The 21,392-nt window shown below is 41.7% G+C and overlaps 1 protein-coding gene across 10 annotated transcripts in view; it reads left to right on the top strand.

Annotated features, from left to right (window-relative positions):
- Positions 1 to 21,392, top strand: part of HIPK3 (homeodomain interacting protein kinase 3) — an 87,726-nt gene that overhangs the window by 50,273 nt on the left and 16,061 nt on the right. For all 10 annotated transcript variants that reach the window (XM_090142085.1, XM_090142086.1, XM_031607334.2 and 7 more), the window contains one exon: positions 21,079 to 21,202. In XM_090142085.1, coding sequence (XP_089998211.1) covers positions 21,079 to 21,202 — 124 coding nt within the window. The remainder of the gene's footprint in view (positions 1 to 21,078; positions 21,203 to 21,392) is intronic.

Raw genomic sequence — 21,392 nt, 5'->3', positions numbered from 1 at the left:
GTTATTCTATCACTTTGAACTGTGCATCACTGAAGTGTATTGGGATATCTTAAAATAGCCAGGGGTGGTGGCCAGAGGCTCTCGACTACTATAGATGGTGAGGCTGCTCCGCTGCAGCAGTGAAATAAGCCAGAAGTACATGCTGCTAAGGTCATCTGCCTGCTCAAGGTCAGCGTGTTCAAAGTCAGCTGCTAGGTTTGCCAGCATGGTTACCGTCAGCAGAACAGGCGAGAGGAGGGTCCTGGTAACGCGATGATGGACGGATCTGCTGCAGGGCTGAACCGAGGCGCTCTGAGCCGCTTTCCCCCTTTAAAGTTGTGGGGCTGAGATTGCTGGTTTATTTCCTTATCTGAGCAGCCGGTGTTTAATGTCAAGATAAGCTTCTGTGCCTTGTGCTCGAAAACAAATTTTGATTTGGCAAGTGTTTGTTTGCACTTCGTGTGCGGTGCTCATTAATTGTTTAATTGACTTCCTGTTGTGGACTTGTGTTGTGTGATTACTGGGACCCAACCTCGGCCATTAAAAGTGCCCTCCAGGGGCGGCAGCCTTGGCTCATCCAAACCTTGTTTGTCTGTCTACTTGATACTAAACGTAGTTTCACTTCTTTTATTTTCTAGTCGTCGTACTGCAGTCTCTCATACCTTACTATTCTCTGTAGTAGAAGTAGAAAACAAGGATAGTTTTTTGTGGGTGTTTTGTGGGGGGTTTTTTTGATTGTTTTTTTCTTTTTTTCTTTTTTTGTGGGGGTAGGGTTTTCTTTTTCCTGCTGTAGGAAAGAATGATGAGGCTCCTGCAAATGTACGGCTGCTTTTATTCTCTCTGAGGACCCAGAGGAGTATCGTGGGGATTGGAGAGAATGAAATAGCAGCTGGCCTTCTGGTTGTCGTATTTCTAAGCGAGATATTTTTCTGAGTCACATTAACAGACATAACACACGTGAAGCATTAGAAGGTACCACGTATCTGCTGAGATGCAGGCTGTTCCAGCCCGTGTTTTCAATTAATCGTGATGGCAGGAGCAACAGCTGAAATGAGAGCACGGGTGACAGTGCTCCTGGTGTTCAGATGTCTGCAGCTTGAAGAGAAGGGAAAGCCTGTATAACGTTGAAGGAGAACGAGCTCTGTTCTTGTTGATTTCCGTTTGCTGGGGTTAACTGGTAAATTTGTCATGAGTGAGAAGCAGCTTTTATTTTTTGCACATCCATTTTACCTGAACGCGATCGTTTTTCTCGCCGCGCTGACAGGTCACAAAGACTTGCTCATCGTTTCAGTTCGGTGTGTGTGTGTGTGGGTGTCTATCAAATATCTTAATTGTAGAAAACAGCGGTGGTAGCTGTCAAGCTGTGTTTGTAAATACTACATCTAGCTCTTCCCACTGTGCCTGTCTTGAAAATATGGCTCTGTTTTTCTGTTGTAAGAGCAGGAGGTTACAGATCTCAATCAACGTGATGGAAACTGAAGCCTGCGCTTCAGTCTGCATCTTTTCCACCTGGCATGGTGGAATTCACTTTTGCTCTGAAAGTGAGCTATGGGTGCCTTCTGCGTCAGCATCCGACACCCGGCAGGAGGCTTGCTGCCCCCTGTGCCTGCATGGCTGTGCACTGTGCCTAGGACAGCCGCTCCTGTGCAGATGCAGCCTGGTGGGATGGGGGTGCAGCCACAGCGGGGGCCTCATCGTCCCCTCTAGTGCCCAAGTGAGAAAACAGGCATGTTGGGCAACTGCAAACAGTGTGCATGCACGTAGAACTACTTATGCTTGGCTGGTTTGGCTCTGAACCAGCACATAACGTACTATCCTGATTAAAAAAAAAAAAAAAAGGAAAGGAAAATAAGTCTTTTGTGACTTCTAGCATCAAGTGATAAGTGGCAGAAGTGTCTGGTATGCAAACAAGTACTGGGGATGTAATTAAGTAAAACTTAAATGGGGGGGAAAATAATGCACGAAATGTGCGTATTCTACCGTATGCTTGAAGGCATTTGATCCCACGGTGGTACCTGATGTTCTGGAGAAATTTTTGTTTGGTTTGTTAGTAAAGTACCTTCTAAGAAGTGACAGGCATCTCTTTTTCTTACGGAGGGGGCAGGGGAAGCAAGCTGAAAGCATTTCCCAGGTAAGGCTTTGTAAGCAGGTGGATGCTGTAACAATACTGTTACCTTCAGAACAGGTGCACTGTGGCTTGTAGTGGATCTGTGCTGTGGCCTCCTGTTCCTGTGCTCATCAGCACAGGCAGGGACGCACAGTTCCCACAGGAGATGGGAGGCAGGGAACGTTTTCTTTCACACACACGGTGCTGTGCAAATGGACTCGTTTCTGCATCTCTCTGTAACTGATGGTAGAAGTTCCTTGGGATTCAAGGTTCCTCACGTTTTGTTTTCCCTCATAGCCTATTATGTTCTGAGCCTGGCTTATTTGAAACTATCTAAAACTGTGAAACAAGGCAGTTTGTGTGCCATTGAGATTTATCTAGTCAAGTTGGATACTTGCACAGAAGGCAGCTTTCACAGTGCTAAAAACCAGAGCTTTGTGGAACTTTGTTTTGTGGCTTAAGGACTACTGCAGATAAGTTCTGGATGTGTGCACTTAATAACTTTGAAAAATGATGTGCACTACAGAGCTTACAACGTGTTTTTATGTATATGTAAGGCTGTATGAAAAGTTTTAAAACTGAATATTACTATAGCATTATCAGTTTAAAAGTTCTAAAACCGATTAGAGCTGTTAGAGTGTGCTGTAGGTTGCAGACTGGTAGTGGTACGTAGTGGTGTTCCCATCATGGGGTGGATCACACTGGGCACAGTGATGCCTGGGGACGGAACCAGTTTTGGACTCTCGACCTCTGGAACGGTAGCTGGATGTGGGGTCATGGGTCTCAGTGTTTTTTGGTAACATGAGGTTTAAAAAGTGAAACAGGAGGAAAGAAATTTGTAGATTGTGCAGTATGACTCTTTGCTTTGGCTTTCATCTAGTCTTGAATTATTTCAAAAATTTCCACTGGAAAAGCGTTCAAAAGCTTTGCTGTGTGTGAAGAATTGCTGGGAAAGCCTTGCAGGTGAAGTTTGTCTGGATTATGATTAACTTCCATATGGAGAGGTGCTAACAAAAGTCGGGTGTTTAACTCATAATTGCTGTTTCTGTTATGGTCTTACTGCTAGTTGAATGGCGTGAGTCTTTTCTCACACAGAGCTGACAGGCAGTATCGTTTTTTCTTTATCAATGCCACTTATGTCTTGCCCTGTGTAATTTCCCTACTGAACATAATGTTTAATCTTGGAACCAGCTGGTTTTGATTTGCGTGGGCTTAAAACACACCAAAATAGCAGGAAGCACTCAGATATTTAACTGGGGGGGGGGAAATTGTAACACCGTAATGTGTTAAATAAAAGGATAAGCAGGAATTAATGAGTTATTAGTGCCTGGAGGACTCTGTTGTGCTCCCTTAATCCACTTCTGCAGTGCTGGTAGGGAATGCAGCGGGACCTGCAGTAGGTGAGGAAAGCAAGTCTGTAGCCACGTGGTGGTGCTCATGAAATAATGACTTCAGCATTGCCTAAACTTAATTAGCACTTCATTTCTGTCTGTTCTCAGGTTTGCTGGATATGATTTATGAAGCATTTACAAATGAACACTTTTTATGTTGTGTTCTTAGCTTGTGTACAAGTGATGTCAAATGGCTCTTTAGCACTCTTCTAATACAGAGGTGTCTGGTTTAAAATCAAATGAAAAGCTCCAAAACATACTCTGATATTTCAGCAGTGATGCCGACTGGGTGCTGCTGGCTGGTATGAGGTTAATGCCAGCAAAATGCCTGTTTGCTAATTTGGTTATCAGCATCTACAAGCAGCTCACCCAGCCCTAATAGCCTGCCTGTACAGTGACAAGGAGGAGGCTGGTGGCTGTTCTTGTTGTTCTGTGGTAGCCACCTGGCCATCACCATATGCATAGCTCTGGGGGGCTAAATCACATTCTTGTTGCCTTAGAATCTCAAAGAAGGCAAAACAGGGATCTGAAATTGCTCATTCTTGTCCGGGGAGAGAAGTGGTACAAATATGAAAAACCAGCAGAAACAAGGTCTGATCAAGCCAAGAGTTTGTCAGCGTGCTGTTAACATTACTGTGGCATAACAACAGATTCTCTTCTGTAGCAGAAGGGCTTGTAGGGGAATGTGTGAAAAGCTTCCCAGGCTCTAAAATGGCAATAATTGGTGTGTAACAGCACATATTCTTAGTGCTCTCTCCAGCTTGCTGCTCAGTGCTCACTTCTCGTGGTTGGCAGTTCCACTCCAAGAAAAACAGAAAACTATGCTGGCAGGACAGGGAAGTAAGGGAGGAAAGCTGCATGTACCTGTGCTTATGGGACTGTGCAGTCCCAGGTCACAAAAGGGTAATAAAGGAAAGGGAAGATTACAAGGGGGAAATGTGCATTTTTTAACCTGAGCATGCAGAAAATGAGGAGGAAATCTGTACAAGAAACGGTTGTTCTTCAAGTGAAGGGCCATACAGCCCTGTGAAGACTGAACTGGAGAGGAAATTAGAGGCATCCTCGGTAGTCTGACACTTAAGCAAGTCTTGACCTTGGAGCTAGACTGTACCAAGTAAGTTATGACCTTTAGTTTATTAAGAGATGTTATGTTTGTATTTAAAGGCTCTGTTGATGAAGAAGAAATGTGACTAGAAATTCTCTGGCACGTTCAATGCTCCCTTGCCCAGTGAGGGCAAATTCAGGGTTATTCAAGTTACTTCTGATTCACAGGTCTGTTTACTTTCAATAATTTATTCTGTATAGTTGCTCCCAAAAATCTTCTCAGCGCTGTATTTAATTTTTGCGGCAAACTTCTGTGAGACTGAGCCTATGAGAAAGTATTTGGAAAATGAAAACCAGCTCAGATTTGTTCCAAAATGCACTCCCATGCCTGCCACCCAGAGGCCTGCTGGATGGGATTCCTCGCATATTTCCACCGGGCACTGCTCTTTAACCAAAGCACCTAGAGCAGATGCTTCACTTGGGATATGAGTGCTGCTAGGTTTTCCAGGAGTTTGAGTTCCTTTTCTTCTCTGAAGGAAGAACACTTTGCCTGTAAAACAAGTGGTGGTTTGGTTTTGGGTTTTTTTTGTTTTTTTTTTTTGGCATATGGGCTTTGTTAATATAATTAGTTCTGTGGCTGAGGAATCCTCCTTGACTTGGAACCGTGTGGGAGTACAGAGAATAGTGGTAAGTCCTATTCTGCCTCCTGGCCTGTAGTAAACGTGCTAGACCCAGCATCTTCGACTTGGAGCCCTTAAGGCACATACACCTACAAGAGATGGCACGTGCAAGTGTTAGAGGAACTCCTGGTTACGTTGCAGGTAGGTAATGCTTTTCTCTGACAGTTGCTCACTAATCTGTGTGATTATTTGGAGTGTTTAAGTACCTTCAGGTAAGCGGCCAGCTTTGCTGCTGTAAGAGCACCTTACGTAACTGGGGCTCTTCCCACGCGCCTTGCAGCTTGAGGCTCAGTGGCATGGTTGTTTGTGCAGCACCAGAGGGGTGGAAATGCAGGAGGAGTTGAGAATGGGCTGTATGTAATTAAGAACATTGCCTTTGAATTTTCTTCTTTTTTCTTTCTTTCTGAATCTGTTGGCCTTCATTTATTCTATTTGCAGCTTTCGTTGTCATGTGGAATAGACTGCTGTCTGTTACTAAATAACTCGTAGCTGAAAGGAATTCTCAGCCTTTTCCTGGGTATTAATCCATAGCGTGGTTAAATGTGGTCACTTTGCGAATGTTAACCTTCAGCTTAAGCTGCGTTTTAAGGAAAGTTTGTCCAGTTTTGCACCTTTTTGTTTAATATTCAAACTACGTTTTGAGTCTTTTCATTAGTCATGGTCTTTTTTTTTTTGTGCCCGCTTATGATTTGAGAAAACTTTCTAAATGCACTGAAATGTGATTTGTGAAACGACGTGTTTTAAAAGTGCATATGTGGGGGTGCTTTTAATACCTTTTACAAAACAAAGCGTTAGGCAGACATTTCTGTCAGACAGCAGTGTCTTACAGTTGGACTTAGATGGCAGTAGGATATCCCTTCCTTTGGAAAGGAGGGGGGAATCTGCCTCTGTGGAGTCTCATTATTTCTCCTGTTTAACCCTTCAGTAACAGGTGGGAGGAGGCAAAGGGCTTCGGAATGGGTGCGTCAGCCTGTAATGGTCAGCTGAAAAATAGAACACTGGCTCTGAATGATCAAAGATCCATTTAGTATCCAGTTCGTTTAGAGTCTTACAGTGACAACATAAGGGGAGGTGCAGCAGTGAAGACTGAGAAGGTACATTTGCATCAATAGCTCTTCAAGTGCTCTCCCAGCTGCTCCGTCTGGGGCTCATGAGCTGCCTTTTGTTGATTCTTTTGCTTCTGTTTTGAAAAACAGGAACTTCTAGCATGACCAAAGCCGGCAGCAGAGTCCCACAGTCTGGTTATGTCTTCTGAAATAGGTTTTATACTCACTGTGCAGAGAGATCCTGATCTGTATCACAACAGAATGCTGTTGTGTGAGTGACCGATGCTTCAAAATGGAATTGCTGCCTGCTGATTTTGCTGAGCCAGGCAAATATCTAGATAAATTGGGAAAACTGTTGGAAAGGTGATTTCCTGAAGCTGTGTGACCAGCTGCCCGAGCTGGGGGCTGCCCCTTGCTGTCTGCATGTCCTGCCCTCGCAAAAACGTTTTCTTTGGATTCTGGTCCTCACATGCTTTAACCTTGGTGGTTGTTCCCCTCTGGCCCTTTAAAGGGCATTCTGGGCACCTTCATTAGGAATGGCCCTGCTCTGTCTCCTGCTCAGCTTTATTAATCCCAGGAAACAAACAGGACTGCTGGGGGAGGGGGAAGGAAGTAGACTTAAAAATTCTTCTGTTTGTAACTACTGGTTTTGTTCCAGTTAACAAATATAATTTTAAACTCAGTTCTTCTTTTGTGTGTGTGTGAGAGGGACTGGCTACAGTGTGCTGTAAGTTTGCTTTTAGGTGGATGCTGCAAATGGAAATGAGTTAACAAAAAGCAGGTTTGTCTTGAAATTGTTCTTGGGTACTGTGTGGAACAGGGCATCAGGAGCTCCTCTGAGTTGCTTTCTTTTCCTGTTCCTGCCCCGTAAGAAGGGAAGGGAAGGGAAGGGAAGGGAAGGGAAGGGAAGGGAAGGGAAGGGAAGGGAAGGGAAGGGAAGGGAGGTCCCTAGGGAGGTGGGCAGCACAGCCTTGTTTCCCTGTGGCATTACTGAGTGTGTGGCAGTGCCACAGGTGGTTGCTTCAGTTCTCTCCTTATAGCTTGCTTATCCAGCTATTAATAAATCTCTTAGGTAGCACGTGTGTGTTAAGAAGTGGGTGGAGAAAGTAATTGCATCTGTCGTGAGTCAACAGTCAGTTTTTATGGCATTGAACTGTTTTTATGTTTAAAAAAGAAAAAGCCCCCAAAAATCCACCAGCGTGGAAAAATCAGATGTTCAACGTAGTTAGCCTTCTAGCCTGTGACTGATGCACGTTCTGATTCCGCTAAAACGGGCAATCCCGTGTCATGCAGCTCTTGAATGTTCTTTACAGCATTTTTTAGAGCGTTTAAGGGAGCAAGTTCATGATGAGCTTGTTGTAATAGCGTTCGTGGGATAAAGAAATTAGCTTATAGGTTTGTTCTGGAAATGATGACTTGACAGTAGCCTCTGGCAGCAGAATTTAGCCATCAATAGTGTGTTAATCCAGTTAAGTAGAGAGCCTTTCATAGGGAAATACGAGTCATGTGTTCTAGCTAAATAATTACATTTAAAGTAATCATGGAACTTGTAAACATTGCCTCTTTATTTTTGTGATAGCTTTGTCGTGCTCATGGCACAGCAGTAACTCACTGTGGAAGTGGTAGCACACTTGGTGTGGTTTTTGGTCTTATTTTAGAATGTTCTTAGCTGAAAATGTTGAAATCTGAGAATTAACTTTGGTAAATTTTGCCTTTTTACTATTTAGATTTAATAGTGAACAATATGACAATTCTAATCGCACTTGGAGTTTCTGCAGTTTTTAAGTCATAGCTATCTTTCAGTAACACATATTGATGAACTGAATATTATAAAGCTAGTGCTCTGTACTTGGTCTGCCTATTAAGAGGGGGTGTCTCCAGAGATGAGTTTCACACATACCATTCTCCAGGATGCAGTTTGGTTCGTCCTCTTTCCCCAGTGAAGACAAGTTTAGTAATTTCACAGTTAAGCAACAGTTTAATTCAGCTAGAATCAAGAAGATGCCTTGTTTAAATGCATGACTGCTTAATTCAGCTGACATCTGTTTTAACTTCAATCTGTGAATTTGTAGATTTTGTTTAAACGTTTTTTATCCAGGCTGAAGAGTGAAACAAAGAAACTCTATGATTTCACTTGTCTCTCATTTCAGTGGGTATTCTGGCACCAGTGAGGGATAAGAAATACACAACACAGTGAGGTATGTGCTTATTCTGTGGAACGAAGCCTGTTTGTGGTAGCTCTTTTTGACTTGCTAGAGCTGGTAACACAATGCACTGTTAAGATTACTGTGCTGTTCTTGATTAAAAGATATTGCTACAGATTGCTTCCACTCGTTTAGGACTGAACATGGGGTTTTGTCTTGTGCTGCTCCCCTCCCATAAAACTAATTAAGCAAGTTAAACACTTTGTCTTGGTGGATAAAAATCTGATAAAGTCTTCTAGGACACTTCATATGGAATGCATGTGAGCTTAAGAGATACACAATTGGTAGTGAGTCTGCTGGTTTTTATTGTGTTTAAAATAATGAAGATGATTTAGAAACTGTTTTGGTATCTTCAAGGATCTTTCACACCTATGGTTTTATAACTCATCAATTTGTCTATATCAGGTTTAAAAAAGTCAGTCCATAAATATGATCTTCTGTTACGATTATATGTGTGACCACTTTTCATTCTATGGAAGTTGATAATTGTATTTTATTGATACACAACACGTAACAGGCATTAAAATGAATGCTACAGTATTGCATTGTCCATCCTTGGGCAACATCAAAAGGTAGGCAGAATGTCATGATCTCTGCTTTGGAATCTTGCCTTTTTATTTTTTTCGTTGTCTTTTTTTCCTGCTTTTTCCCTAAAAAACAAAAACAAAGAAAACAAAACAAAAGCCCAAGCAGTTAGTTGAGGTTTTTAAGTAGGTGAATACCTCTTTCCCTGTTACTTTTTGTCTTTACATACTCTCCATACCATATCAAGACTTGGCAAATCCCTGACACGTATTTTATAAACTGTAGTGACTTTTATCTTCAGATTAGCATTTTTTCAAAGAAAAAAGAAAAAAGAAAGAAAGAAAAGCAGCTTGTCTTGGAGGTCTGCTGGGTTTTATGTCTTTCCCAGTTGGTTATTTTTAGCTATTTTCCGTTTTCAAAAATTTACAATCCTAGATCATAGGCTGATTTCCCTAAGGGTATTCACAGCTTCAGAGACAGAAAATAATATTGAAAAGGGTAAGTCGCTCCTCTAGCCTTGTTCTCAAATGACTAATGAAAATACTCGTATTTATCGTTATTCTCTCGTGGACTCTTTTCCTCATAAGGTTATGTGACTCGTCTCTGAGTCTCTGCTCTCTTGATTTTGGTGTAGTCCCGACAGAGTCCTTTTTCCTAACTTTGTTCTCAAGAAGTTATTTCTGCGTAGGGCTCCTGAGCATTCCAACTTCTCTGAGGCTGTATGCTTATGGACAATTTTAAGTTATTAACATACACGTTGTTTATAGAGCCTCCTCAGAGTTGTTTGACAGCAGTTCTTTCTGGATAATCCTAAGCAAATGTACAGGAATTACTGGTGGGGTTTTCCTGAGTATATTGCTCCTCTGCTTGTTCGTGCTAGACTATAATCTCTGAAATCTAGTCACTAAAAATTCCTCTTCACTGCTGTCAGTTTTCAAATCTACATTTCATTAGATAAACATTGATTCAAGCTATTTTGGGGAAATGTCATGTTACATAGGAACCCCATTGAGATGATGGCAGTGGTCCTGTCTGATTTCACCTATAACCTTTGGCCAATACCAGTGACCAAGTAGAACTAAAGAAATGTCACAAACTTGACGCTGAAGGAAATATGGGCTCTCTTACTGAAGGCACAAGGCTGGTGGTGTCAGACACCTCTCTAAAAAGCAGGAGTGCTAGCCAGAATAGTTGTGCTCACACCTTTGTTAGGGACGTGTCCTGGGGCTGTACCAAAGAAGATGTTGGTGCTGGTGCAGGAATATGTATAGGTCCCACAGGGGTGTGCTCTGCACCTTTTGTCTGTGTACACCAGAGGTTGTTGGGACCATTTGCTGGGCTGGAGGTGGAAGGCATGATGTGGTCAGGAGAGCCCAGCTGCACCAGGCTTTCTTTGGCAGTCTGCAGAAATGACTCCTGGTTTTAGCCGGGCTGCAGGGCTGCCCTTTAAACTGTATGAATTTGTTGTGTGACAGTGTCATCTGAAAGTCGTTTCTGGGACTAAGAAAAAGAAATGCTCGGATGCTTTTCCTTGGAAAGTTCTTGAATGCTACAAACAAAGCAGGTTAATCCCCCTCATCTCCAGGGAAATCACAGATGCCTTTCCAGAGGAGTTTAGCTAACTTCAGCTTTCATCTCTTCAATGGAATAAATATTCCTACCGTGTAGATTCCCATAATACCTTACCCTTAGGGCAGCGATTGGGGTTTAGCAGAAGTTTATACTACATATGAAATAGGGAAAATTCCCAAAGGCTTTATTTTTGCAGATTGTGTTAGCAGTTGGTATTTTTAGTAAATTTTTTCGATGGTGTGTTTTGCTTTTGTATTTTGGAGCTGGTCATTTGATAGTTGAAGCCAGCGCGTACTCTTGAAATAGTATGGTATTTAAATGGATTACAGCTATTATGTGGTGTTTATGTCAATTCTGGGTCTGGTACATATTTGGGAGTGCTTCATAATCCTTATTTGTATTATATTAATGCATTTTTAATAGATTAATGAAAGGACAGCCATGTTCTTGAAATAACTCGTGCTATTTTGTTTTTTCTCCAAGTTCAGGAAATGTTTATTGCTTCTCACACTCGGGCAGCAGAGTTTCCTGCAGAGCCTTGTGAAATTCTGTGTCGTATTTTCTCAAAACATGCAGAAGAACAGGCAGGAAAGATAGTGTACGTTTCCTTTTCCTTGCGGGGGCAACAGGCCACGAGCAGGCAGTTTGCGGGGCATCCGATCCTTGCTGCTTCTGTTGATACCATCAGATGTGTGCCTTTTTGTTGGGCGAATGGCTGTCTGCAGCAGGAACAGAATGAGCTTTTTAGCCGTAAGTAATGAGCTGCTCCCAATTATTAGTGTCCTGGACTGCATTTGCTTCAATGAAAGGCTCCCATTTTTATCCATTTATTATCAAGGTGCCATTGTTATCTATTTTCCCTCTTTAAACTGTGCTGTTCGCTTTTAACCTTTGTTTGCTACGAGAACAAAATATAACTTTCTACTTGATCGAAAGTAATGGCTGGTGGATTCTAGTTTAGCCTGCATTCCTCTTTGGTGTGGCTGTGGAGGGCCTGCTCTTGGTGCCAGGGGTCACACAGGAAGCTCTTTAAAAGAGAAATCAAAGCTGAAAGCAAAGCAAATTGAATACTAGTGTAGTGAGAAGAAGAAATGGCAAAGAAGACTTCTGTGCTTTAGTGTTTGAGTAGAGTGCCTTGAGTTTTTGTATGTAATGGTGCTTTAAAATAGTTTGCGATGCAGAGCCTGCAGAAATGCTGGGCTCTTTGCAGTCGCATTCCTGTTGCAGCATGCTGTCAGGTTCTGATATGACATCAATCTGGATGTAATGGATACATAGTTAAGCAGTTTATTTTAGGATCTGAAACTCGTCTAAGAATAGAGTGGCTCTCCTTTCAACAGGAAAGGACAAATAAATTAAAATGTGATACCAGGGAAGAAAAAAAGAGGGAGGAAAAACAGAGCAAAGTATCTAACGAGAGTAAAAAATGGGGAGGAAAAAAAAACAAACCAACCAAGCACTGGTGGGGTTCAAGGCTGGAGTGGAATACATGGAGGACTTGCACATGGATTCTTTCAGCAGGCTGTGGTGCGGTGGCAAGCAGGTGATGCGACACGCTGGAAGGCTGAAGTCTTTCAGTCTAGCCTACAAAAATAGACTTGTGCAATTTTTCCTTGCTGGTGGTCTGCAGGTCTAGTTGCATGGGGAGGAAAGATTATCCTTTCAGATCTCAAGTTTTGTGAGAATGCTGTCAGTTTCTTACCCTGGTGCCCAAAAAGCTTAAGCTCTGTAGTATTTCCGTGTGATTATGTCTGCAGAATCACTAAAACACCGGTGAGAATGTTGCTTGTTCTGACGGTGTCATGTTTTACACCAGAGATCTAATCATAGAAACTAGAAGGGGAAAAACTTACCAGGTCATCCAGTCTGTTGGCTTGCCAGAACATCATAAATTAGTACAGGATTACACAAGTGAAAACGGAGGTTGCTGAACATCACTGTATACTGTATGTTGAGAGCATTTTTGTGAATTTTTTATATGGCTCAACACATCAGAATAAACTGTTGTGCCAGGTATATGTGTTAGCAGTAGACTTAGGACCTGAAAGTGTTTCAGAATATTTTTGTTCACCAAAAAGCTTCTGTCAGGGTAACCTTGAGAAAGCAGATTTAATTTCATGTGTGTTTACCCACCTGCCCCAGTTGCTGCTCTGTGGATTTTTTTTGCTATAACTGAACTGATGCTTCTGCTCATTTTTTTTCTTTTTCTTTTTCCACTTAGCAGCTGACGTGACGTGACCAGGTAATACTTTATATAGGGAAATATCCAAAGTGAAATGGATTTTGGTGTTGCATTTATCTGGGAAACAGGACGTGGATCTCCTCTGAGCTGTGGCATCGGTTCTTGTTGCTGGATGCTTTTTTTTGGATGGTCTATACGTTGAACACTGCAATATTAAGTGATCAAATGTTAATCTGATGTAATCCTTTTTAAATGCTAACTTCTTCCACAACTCTTTCACTTGCTTTTCTTTTTGAACTGAGCAACTTAACGACTTTACTGTCTGTTTCCTGGGATCACATTTTTGGTGTTGGTTCTTGATTTGACAGTTTCTTTAATCCAACATTCCTGCATAAAATGTATGTAATAAAAATACTGACATTTTTTCTGAAATTAAAACTTCCTTTTTTCCTGACAGATTGTGTCATGGGCAACAACCTTCAGTTTACAAGGCAGGATGGTGGATAATGAAATTCCATATTCCAGTACTGTGTAGAACATTATTAGGAAGATAAATAAGATAAACATGGTAGTTTGTATGAATGCAGAGTGACCTCCAAATACAAGGCAGATAAATGACATGAAATCAGTCTGACCGATTTTTGGTGAGCTTTCTGTAGTTCAAACAATGAAAATTAAGTCAAATGTTGTCAGTCAGTTGCAAAACTCAGATTATCACTAGGCATCGTTCAGATGGGTGCACATCAGCAGTGAAAATCTGCTCACAACAGAGGAGAATGCTAGAAGATTTTTGTACCTTTTCAGATAGCTCTATGGCTTTTTACTCCCAGTGCAATATACCCACAGGAAAGCAGCTTCACTGAATGGCTTGTGGCCCTCTTGGCTGGGCTGCACGTGTGTGCACGTGTATTCAGATCCCATGTCAGAGCAGCAAGTGCTTTTGCAGGAGTTGGTCTTGTGGTGTTTTTTTTTTCTAGCTATTAATATAAAGTAATGTGTTAAAACACACGTGGTTCTTGGTACGACAGCTGTATGTCCTTGTGTTGTTGGGCTTTATACCTGAGCTATGCCAAAGTGATAATCCTATTTTAAAATAGAAGAAAAAAAGAAATAAATGGCCCTTGATATCTGCAGCTTATGTTTGGACGCTGCAAGTCCATGCAGACTCTTATGGAAATAGTCCTTTGTACTCCCACAAAATCAATAACAACAAGACAAAGGGAGGGGAGTTAAGATCTTGCTTTTCCTTAGTGCACTCTGATTTATGAAGCCTTCACATCTGCCAGACTGCACTGTTGTAATTTTTCTTCCATGCTTTTTTAGTGCTGGAGAGTAATGCTCATGTTTGCTGCTCTTGCTGTGTGCAAGAGCACACAGCCAAGCTCTGCCCAGGTGGAGGTGGCTCTGCATCTGGCTGCTCCACTGCCTGGGCACAATTTGAGGGTCTGTGTATGTAACAACGTATTCCATAGGGAGGCTGGAGGTGAGGGAACCTCTCTCTTGGAAAGGGGAAGCATCGGTTTTTGTACCTTTTCAGTCATCCTGCACTGCATGCAGCACGTTTAAGTGGTCGGTGAGAGCTGATCACTGTGATGCCCGCTGCTGGCAAGGCCAGAGGTAACGTCCAGGTGGCACCTTCCTTTGCCAGCCTCCACTCTTACCATAGCACACTGCGAGGTAAGCAACCCCAGTTGGTATTTTGCATACTGACACTGTGCTATCCAAAATGAGGATAAGATGTATTAAATTGCAGACGTTATTCATCGGTAAAACACCTGAAGAATTTCTCTGTACATGGAATTTTCTGCATTATATTGCAGTAGATACATCATTATCTACTTTGCTTAATTTTCATTTAATTCGAAAGCTGTTCGGTGTGTCAAGTCCATAAATAAGTCACTTAGTAAGCTACAGGCTGTGAAAAAAAATGTGAGAAAGGCTGAAGCATAACTGTCTTCTGGTTTTAATAAAATCACTTTCCACTGGAGATGGTGAATAAGTGGGAAAGAATCAGTTGAAATTGCCTCTTGTTTTATTATTCTCAGCTGAAAAATTCTAAAAAGAATAACTAAATGTTATCTGTAGTAGTTCTGTTAGCTGGTAGCAGAAGGTGTATCAAACAAGTTAAAATTTGCTATGAGATTTTCAGATGAGAATTCTTCAGAGCTGGGAAAGAGTGGTTGGATAGCATTGTTCTGTTTGACAGAATTGCCCAAGATTATCTGTTAGGTTCTGCTTTGATTTCCTGTTCTCTCTTGTTCTCTCCTCTTGATTTTGAGCCCTATGTTTAAATCAACTCTCTTCTGCAGTGATTGTTTCTTTTTTTCTCAATAGTTACGTAGAGAAAGGATTTAAAAACCTTCCTTGTCAGAGTCAAAGTTCAAAGTTAGTGGCAGCTGCATATTAATCAAGCGTTGTGTTCCTATCCGTGCATGTAACCGAGGCAGTGGTGGGAGGCTGTGGTGCCGAGGAGGAGGCTAGCAGTTTAACATGATGTTGTTTTATGGAAAAGTTTGGTGCTAAGATGAAGTCTCCTCTGTCAGGAAATGAAAATTCCTTTTGTGCAATGCTGCGGACTACGCCATAGCAGTAATGCACCCCTAGCAGTTTGCATGAGATAGAGTGACTCATTGCCTCCTGTCTTCGCTATCTCTTGCCACGCCAGAGCCTGCTGCTCCCCAGCACTCCTCCAAAGGAGGAATGGAATTGTGAATGAAGGATAACTTCTCATCTCTCCTTGCGCATATTTGTCTTCCTTGTCTTTTGTGACGTGTGGTGACGTGGCCCTGAATTGTAAAGGAGTATCTTTGATTCTTTCCTGCCGTGTAAAAGGCACAGATGCCCAAAATCTGTTTCTGAGCATTTATGTTTTTGTTCTCAGTTTAAATCCTCCTACCTTAGAGTTAAAAACGAACAAAATAGTCAGAAGTTGCTAGTTATGTGCTGCCTAATGTCTAATCTATGCGTAGCTGAAAGTGCACTGGAAAGCTGTACATGGAAAGCCAGTCTGCAAATGTTTAGGTGCAGTTTTGCTTTACAGATTGACAGCAACGATGCTTCTAAAGGACTAGGAGGAAAAATAGTTGTTTGGCAACCTATCTATCTGTCTCTCTGGTGTTGTATACCATCCTAGTATTCCAAAGACCAAGAGTGCTTTAAGACAACACTACCAGTCGTATTCTGACATCCGAATGAGCTTCAAGACAAGGGGCAATTGAACTATGAGACTGGTTTGGTTTGGCTTTAAAATCAATTTAGTGAACTTGTAACCTGTAATGTGACTTTTAAAGAGTCATGAAGAAGGGCGAACACTTTTTTGTTTCAGTCTAAGGGGATAGCTTGAGTAACTCTTATTTTTGTGCAATGATAATAGTAATTTCAGTATGCAGGAAACGAGAAATACACATCATCAGATCCATGGATCTGGTGTTTTGTTCAAGAAACTTTACTGATAGCAGAAGGTTCTACTTCTACCCAGTTTTATTGTATGTTGATACGACAAGAACCTTGTGTTGTAAGAACCTGACTGTTTAAGGTCTAGAGCAGTTGTGGATCTTATGTTCTGCCAGTCCATTCCTTAAAACCATATACATTTTCCACTTCAATAGCGGCCCTAATTTAATTCTGGCTTAAAACAAAACAAAACAACCAAAAAACCCAAACCCACAACAGTATATCTATATTTGCATCAGTTATTAATCTCAAAGGGATGGGGAATCCCTGGGTTATTTGACATGAGGCAGGGTGTTAAAACACCTGACTGCTTCTCTTCCATTATTTTATGTAATTTGAGTGATTGATTTCTTCGCTGGCATTTTGTAGTTCTAAGCAGGATTTCTTCTTTTACCGGAGTCTCTTCAGTTCTTCAAGTGATATTATCCTTCTCTGCGTCTTTTCTATTTGATGTATCCTTTTTCAGAGGGGGGTGAGCAAAACTGAACACAGAATTCCAAAGTGAACACACACTATTCAAGGTGAGGGGATATCACTAGTTTTATATAAGGCTTATGTCTTTCTCATTTAAGAATAAGTACCGATAGCCTGATTATTTTTGGTCCCAATTTAATATATTTTTCTTGAGTAATCTGTAAAGTGGCCTAGATATAATTTGTGAACTATTGAGTAATTAATGAATGAATGATTTACATTAATTTTCAGTGTTTTACTGTACACTATGAATGTGCTACTGCCTGTTACTGTGTTGCTGTAATTACATATTTGAAATTCCTTCTGAAGTCCATCACAAAAACACAAAAGAATCAGCTGTTGTTTAGGACTGTCATCATTCGCAAATTTTGTCATTCTGTGATTCAGTCTCATTGCCTCCACCAGATTTAATTATACTTGTGTGCGTATTTTTAATAACGGAGTGTTGATAATTTGATTAGGAGCCCTCCAGCCTAGAATATTTGCTACGTTCTTGCAGATCTCTTACAAAGGTTTGTACTCCTCCATTTATGATAGACTGGTATTGTAGAGGATTTGGATGTGAGAGTATTGGTTAGAGTGCCTACTATTACATCTAATTACTCTTCGCTCTGCTCCTAAACCTCCTTTCTTTGTAAGGATGACACATCTCACAACCCTTGTCTAGTTAGAACTCCAATAATGTATATGCTTGCATTCTGCAAGTAGTTGTAGTTCCAGAAAGCCAGGTTTGTAATCCATTTTGACTTCAGTCACCGCTGAACTTGTGTAAGTTCCACCCACTTTCCTTTGGTCAATAAGATGGTTTTGGATGGCTCATTAGCCAAACAAACAAACAAAAAGATAAGGATAAATGTGCTGCCCTTTTGATGATTTTGTTGCATTGGTATTTGTTGTAATGATGACCGAGTTGTACCCAGAGCAGATGAATTATTAGGCATTGTGAAATGAAACAGTGGTAAGAAGGGGTAGTAAAGTTTGGTTATATGAGAAGAGTTTGCATTTTGTCTTATGTTCTTATGTTAGAGATGTTGTCTGCATTTGCCTTCAGCTATATGTAGAAGCCAAAATTCATGGAGAACCAGTATTAAATTTTTTACTCAGAGTGCTTAGCGTTTTCAAACTTAAAATACAATACTGCAAAAGAATGTTGCTGTGATACTGGTAATGAAGAGGTAAGCTGCCAGAATTCCCAGTGTTCGGCATCTCTGGAATATCAAGTAGCAGCCGGGGAGAGGAAGTGACTCTGCTTTCCTCATAAGGACCTGTTATCGTCAGCTGCCAGCGTGGAGGTTGGTGGCTAAAGGTTTTGGTCTTGGAAAGAGCCGCGATGTGCTGGAAGGAGTGGGAGATGTGAGGGGAGGGGGCTATGTATGTGTGCCATAAATGCAGCAGTGCCGCGTGGCAGGCAGCGGGTACCGACTGCCTTTGTGCTGCCAGAGAGAAAGAAAAGTAACACCTGCCGCATCTTGATTGTGATTTCTTTGATGTGAGAGGTGTGCTGCTGCAAGGCCTTCGGTGAGAGCACGTCTGGAGGATTATCTCTGCATTCAGCAGAATTTTACATGCACAAGCAGTGCTAGGAAGCTGCTGTTTTATTGCAGTTTATACTGTTCTTCAGTTCTTCTATGTACGTTATCTGCTGGTTTTTAGGTTTTTCATTGACTTGTTGCTTGACATCAGAGTTCTGACCAGAGTTTCTGGATAATGATCATTGCAAATGGCTTAGGCTTCTTACACATTTTGTCTTGAGGTGTTACTGATTCTTGCTCTTTTCTCTTTGTAACTCCAGTGTACGGGTTGGAGGAGTTCTTGTTCAGTTGAAGTTTTGTTTCGCTTTTGCCTTTTTAAAAATCCTCTATTATTTCACTTTTCTTCACATTTGTTTATTTTGTTGCTTTGTTCTAAGCTGGCTAACACTGAGCCTCACTCACTTTATGAGGAGTTCTGATCATTAAGCCAATTAATAAAACAAATGGTGTGGGTTTTTGTTCCTTGTAGGCTTGCAAGATATACATGGGATAGTATGCACGTTTGTGGTCTGTGGTGCAGTCAGTAGGAGTGTTGCCATCCAAATGAGGCCGAAGCAAATACTCATTTGCATCTCCCACTATGTGAGTGTTTCCATCGTTTGGAAAAGCCTGCTTCAGGAGAGGTGAATTGAGTTGTGCTGCACCAAGGGAGGAAGAAGCGTTCCAGGTCTTTCCGCCTAGGAGCGCTGGCCGTAGAGGCAGATGCTTCTGGAAGGTGTGGGGGGCACGGCGCTGCCCCCTCCGTCCCTGTGGCACGCATGGCGGGATGGCAGAGCTCCTGGTTGCCCGTGAAGAACTTCTGGATGATTATGTTTGGAAATACAGTACAAGCTTTCTGCTTTCTGTCATTGTATCTGCCCGTATCCTTCTTTTATTTGCAATCCTATCCCCCAGAAGAGATGAGGGACAGACTGACTGACGGTGCCTATTTTTGTACGGCCCGCGTATTAACTGTTGGGTAAATATAAGAGGTTTCTGAAGAGCTTATTTTAGCAGAAGCATTTGTTAAAGCCGCTATATCCATAGGCTCTGTGTATGTTCGTTAACTATTCGGAGCTGTAACACAAGACGACAAAAGGAAGCATATTTTCACAGGGATCTCTAACAACAGCGTGCAGCGGGGCGTCCAGCCAGCACTTGAGCGCAGACGTTTCTTACTGCTATTCCCAGTCTTTTGGCATGTGGATATATTAGATTTATTTCTCAGATAACAAAACTAGCTAATACTTACTGCGGTGTCGTGATCCTGCATTGCAAAAATACATGTTTAAGCTCTAGAGGTTAAATGTAACCAAGTCTTTGAATACAGTGGAAAACTGAGCCTCTCTGGTTTCCCTGCCAGTGACAAGATCCGTCCTTCATATAACTGCGCCCAGACCGCTTTGTGAGCGGTGAGAAGCTGAGCATTAAGCGTCGCACAAGTGGAAAGTGTTACACTTCACAAAAGGTCCTGCCCTGTCAATTTCTTATCACTGCGAAGTCTCAAATTTTTCCCATAGCGGAAGCCTTGGGATTTTTGCTGGACAAAGATGGGGCAGAATTTCAGGAGCCTTTCCCGTGATGAACATCTGTCTCTCTTTGGAGCCAAGTTTGGCAGACGTCAGCTGTAGCGCAGGTGGGCCTGGAGACTGAGCTGATAGGTGCATCCACGTGTGTGTCTGGCCAACCTGGCTGCTCTCAGGCCATCGGCAGATCAAAAGTCAAGAAGATCCTTCAGCTCTTGGCTGCCGTCCAGCTGCAAAGTAGCTGTGTCCCAGTATAGCACGAGGGAGGAATTTGTCCCAGTATGGCGTGGAAACAGGAATTTGCTCCTGAGACAGTGTGCATTTCTATGAACTAAAGAGTGTTTTGTTAAAGGTAAATACAAGAGGAGGTAAATTGAATATATGGGAATTTATTACGTTAAGAGGTTGTTTTGTTTGTGGAATGTTAAAATGACCCAGCAGCGTGTGCTGAAGTGTGACATTTATCAGCTCTTGCACGGATGGGCAATCAGGATTTTTCTCAGCAGCCGGTAACGTGATCACTTGAATGCTACCGTTCAGCCCAGTTGTGATGTGAATTATTGTGTTGGTTCTAATTGTCTTCGTGCTGCTCTGTCACATGCTAAGGTAACAACAGATTGTAATTTTAAAACTAAATCACGTTATAGCTTGAACAAACGGGGGGGAAGGCTTAAAAAGAGCAAATGTAATTAAAACCGGTGTCTGTGGAATACTTGAGTTTTGTTCAACGTGAACAGAAATGTTAAAAGCCCCTTTAGCAGCTGTGTCAATACCAATTTTTCTAGGTGTTGAGTGGAGAAATACATTTCAGTGCTGTTGTTCAAGTAATTCACATTTGTTTTAAGTGGAAGAAGTAATTCCTGATCTATTTAGCTAGTGCAGGGGTGTCATTGAAGCAGTTAAGGAATGGCTCACCTTGTATTAATTTGAGAGCGTAAGGGATTTACAGTTATGTAATTAAATTGATATTTTAAGTAACTTGAGTGTACTTTCCAGTTCAGAAGCGTGCAAGTGTATTTTCGGGTAAAATTTTGGTGTTTTTTGTTTTGACACAAATGGCTGTATTTTCTTTAGAATGTAGTTACAGGTGTACAGCAAATGAATCGCTCAGGACGTGCCGGAGGAAAGGCAAAAACATGGAATCCATTGTGTTCTCTTTTTCAGGCACATCGCTTATTTTCATGTACACGGGAAGCAAACTGATAAATAACGTTTCAGAGAGACTAAATTCTTACAGCAGGTTATGTAGACAAAAGTGCAGGTTGTGATGTTATGGTTTTACTGAAGTGATTAGCCTGTGTTTTCAAATAACAGATGTCATTGGATTGTTGAAACGCCTTTTTTTCCCCGAGGAAAAAATCCAATAACTGTATTTAATTTGCAGAGCACCGGAGATCATACTGGGATTGCCGTTTTGTGAAGCCATAGACATGTGGTCATTAGGGTGTGTGATTGCAGAGCTGTTTCTTGGATGGCCACTGTACCCAGGAGCACTGGAATATGACCAGGTAGTAGAAAAACTTTCACGAGTGTATGTTTGCTTTATGCAATTTAAGTATTTCAGAGCCTTAAACTCAGAATTTCAGATGCTAATAACATACCCTATCAAGTAGTATTTCTTCAAATCTGCTTGATGCTTTTATTTTAGTGTTAATTATTCTAGAAACATGAATCCTGTTTCTAGAATGAACTGTATAT

Source organism: Phasianus colchicus, chromosome 5 (genome assembly GCF_987193195.1).
Source record: "Phasianus colchicus chromosome 5, bPhaCol1.hap1.1, whole genome shotgun sequence".
NCBI lineage: Eukaryota > Metazoa > Chordata > Aves > Galliformes > Phasianidae > Phasianus > Phasianus colchicus.
The sequence above is the reverse complement of the archived record's forward strand: the minus strand, read 5'-3'. Positions and strand labels throughout refer to the sequence as shown.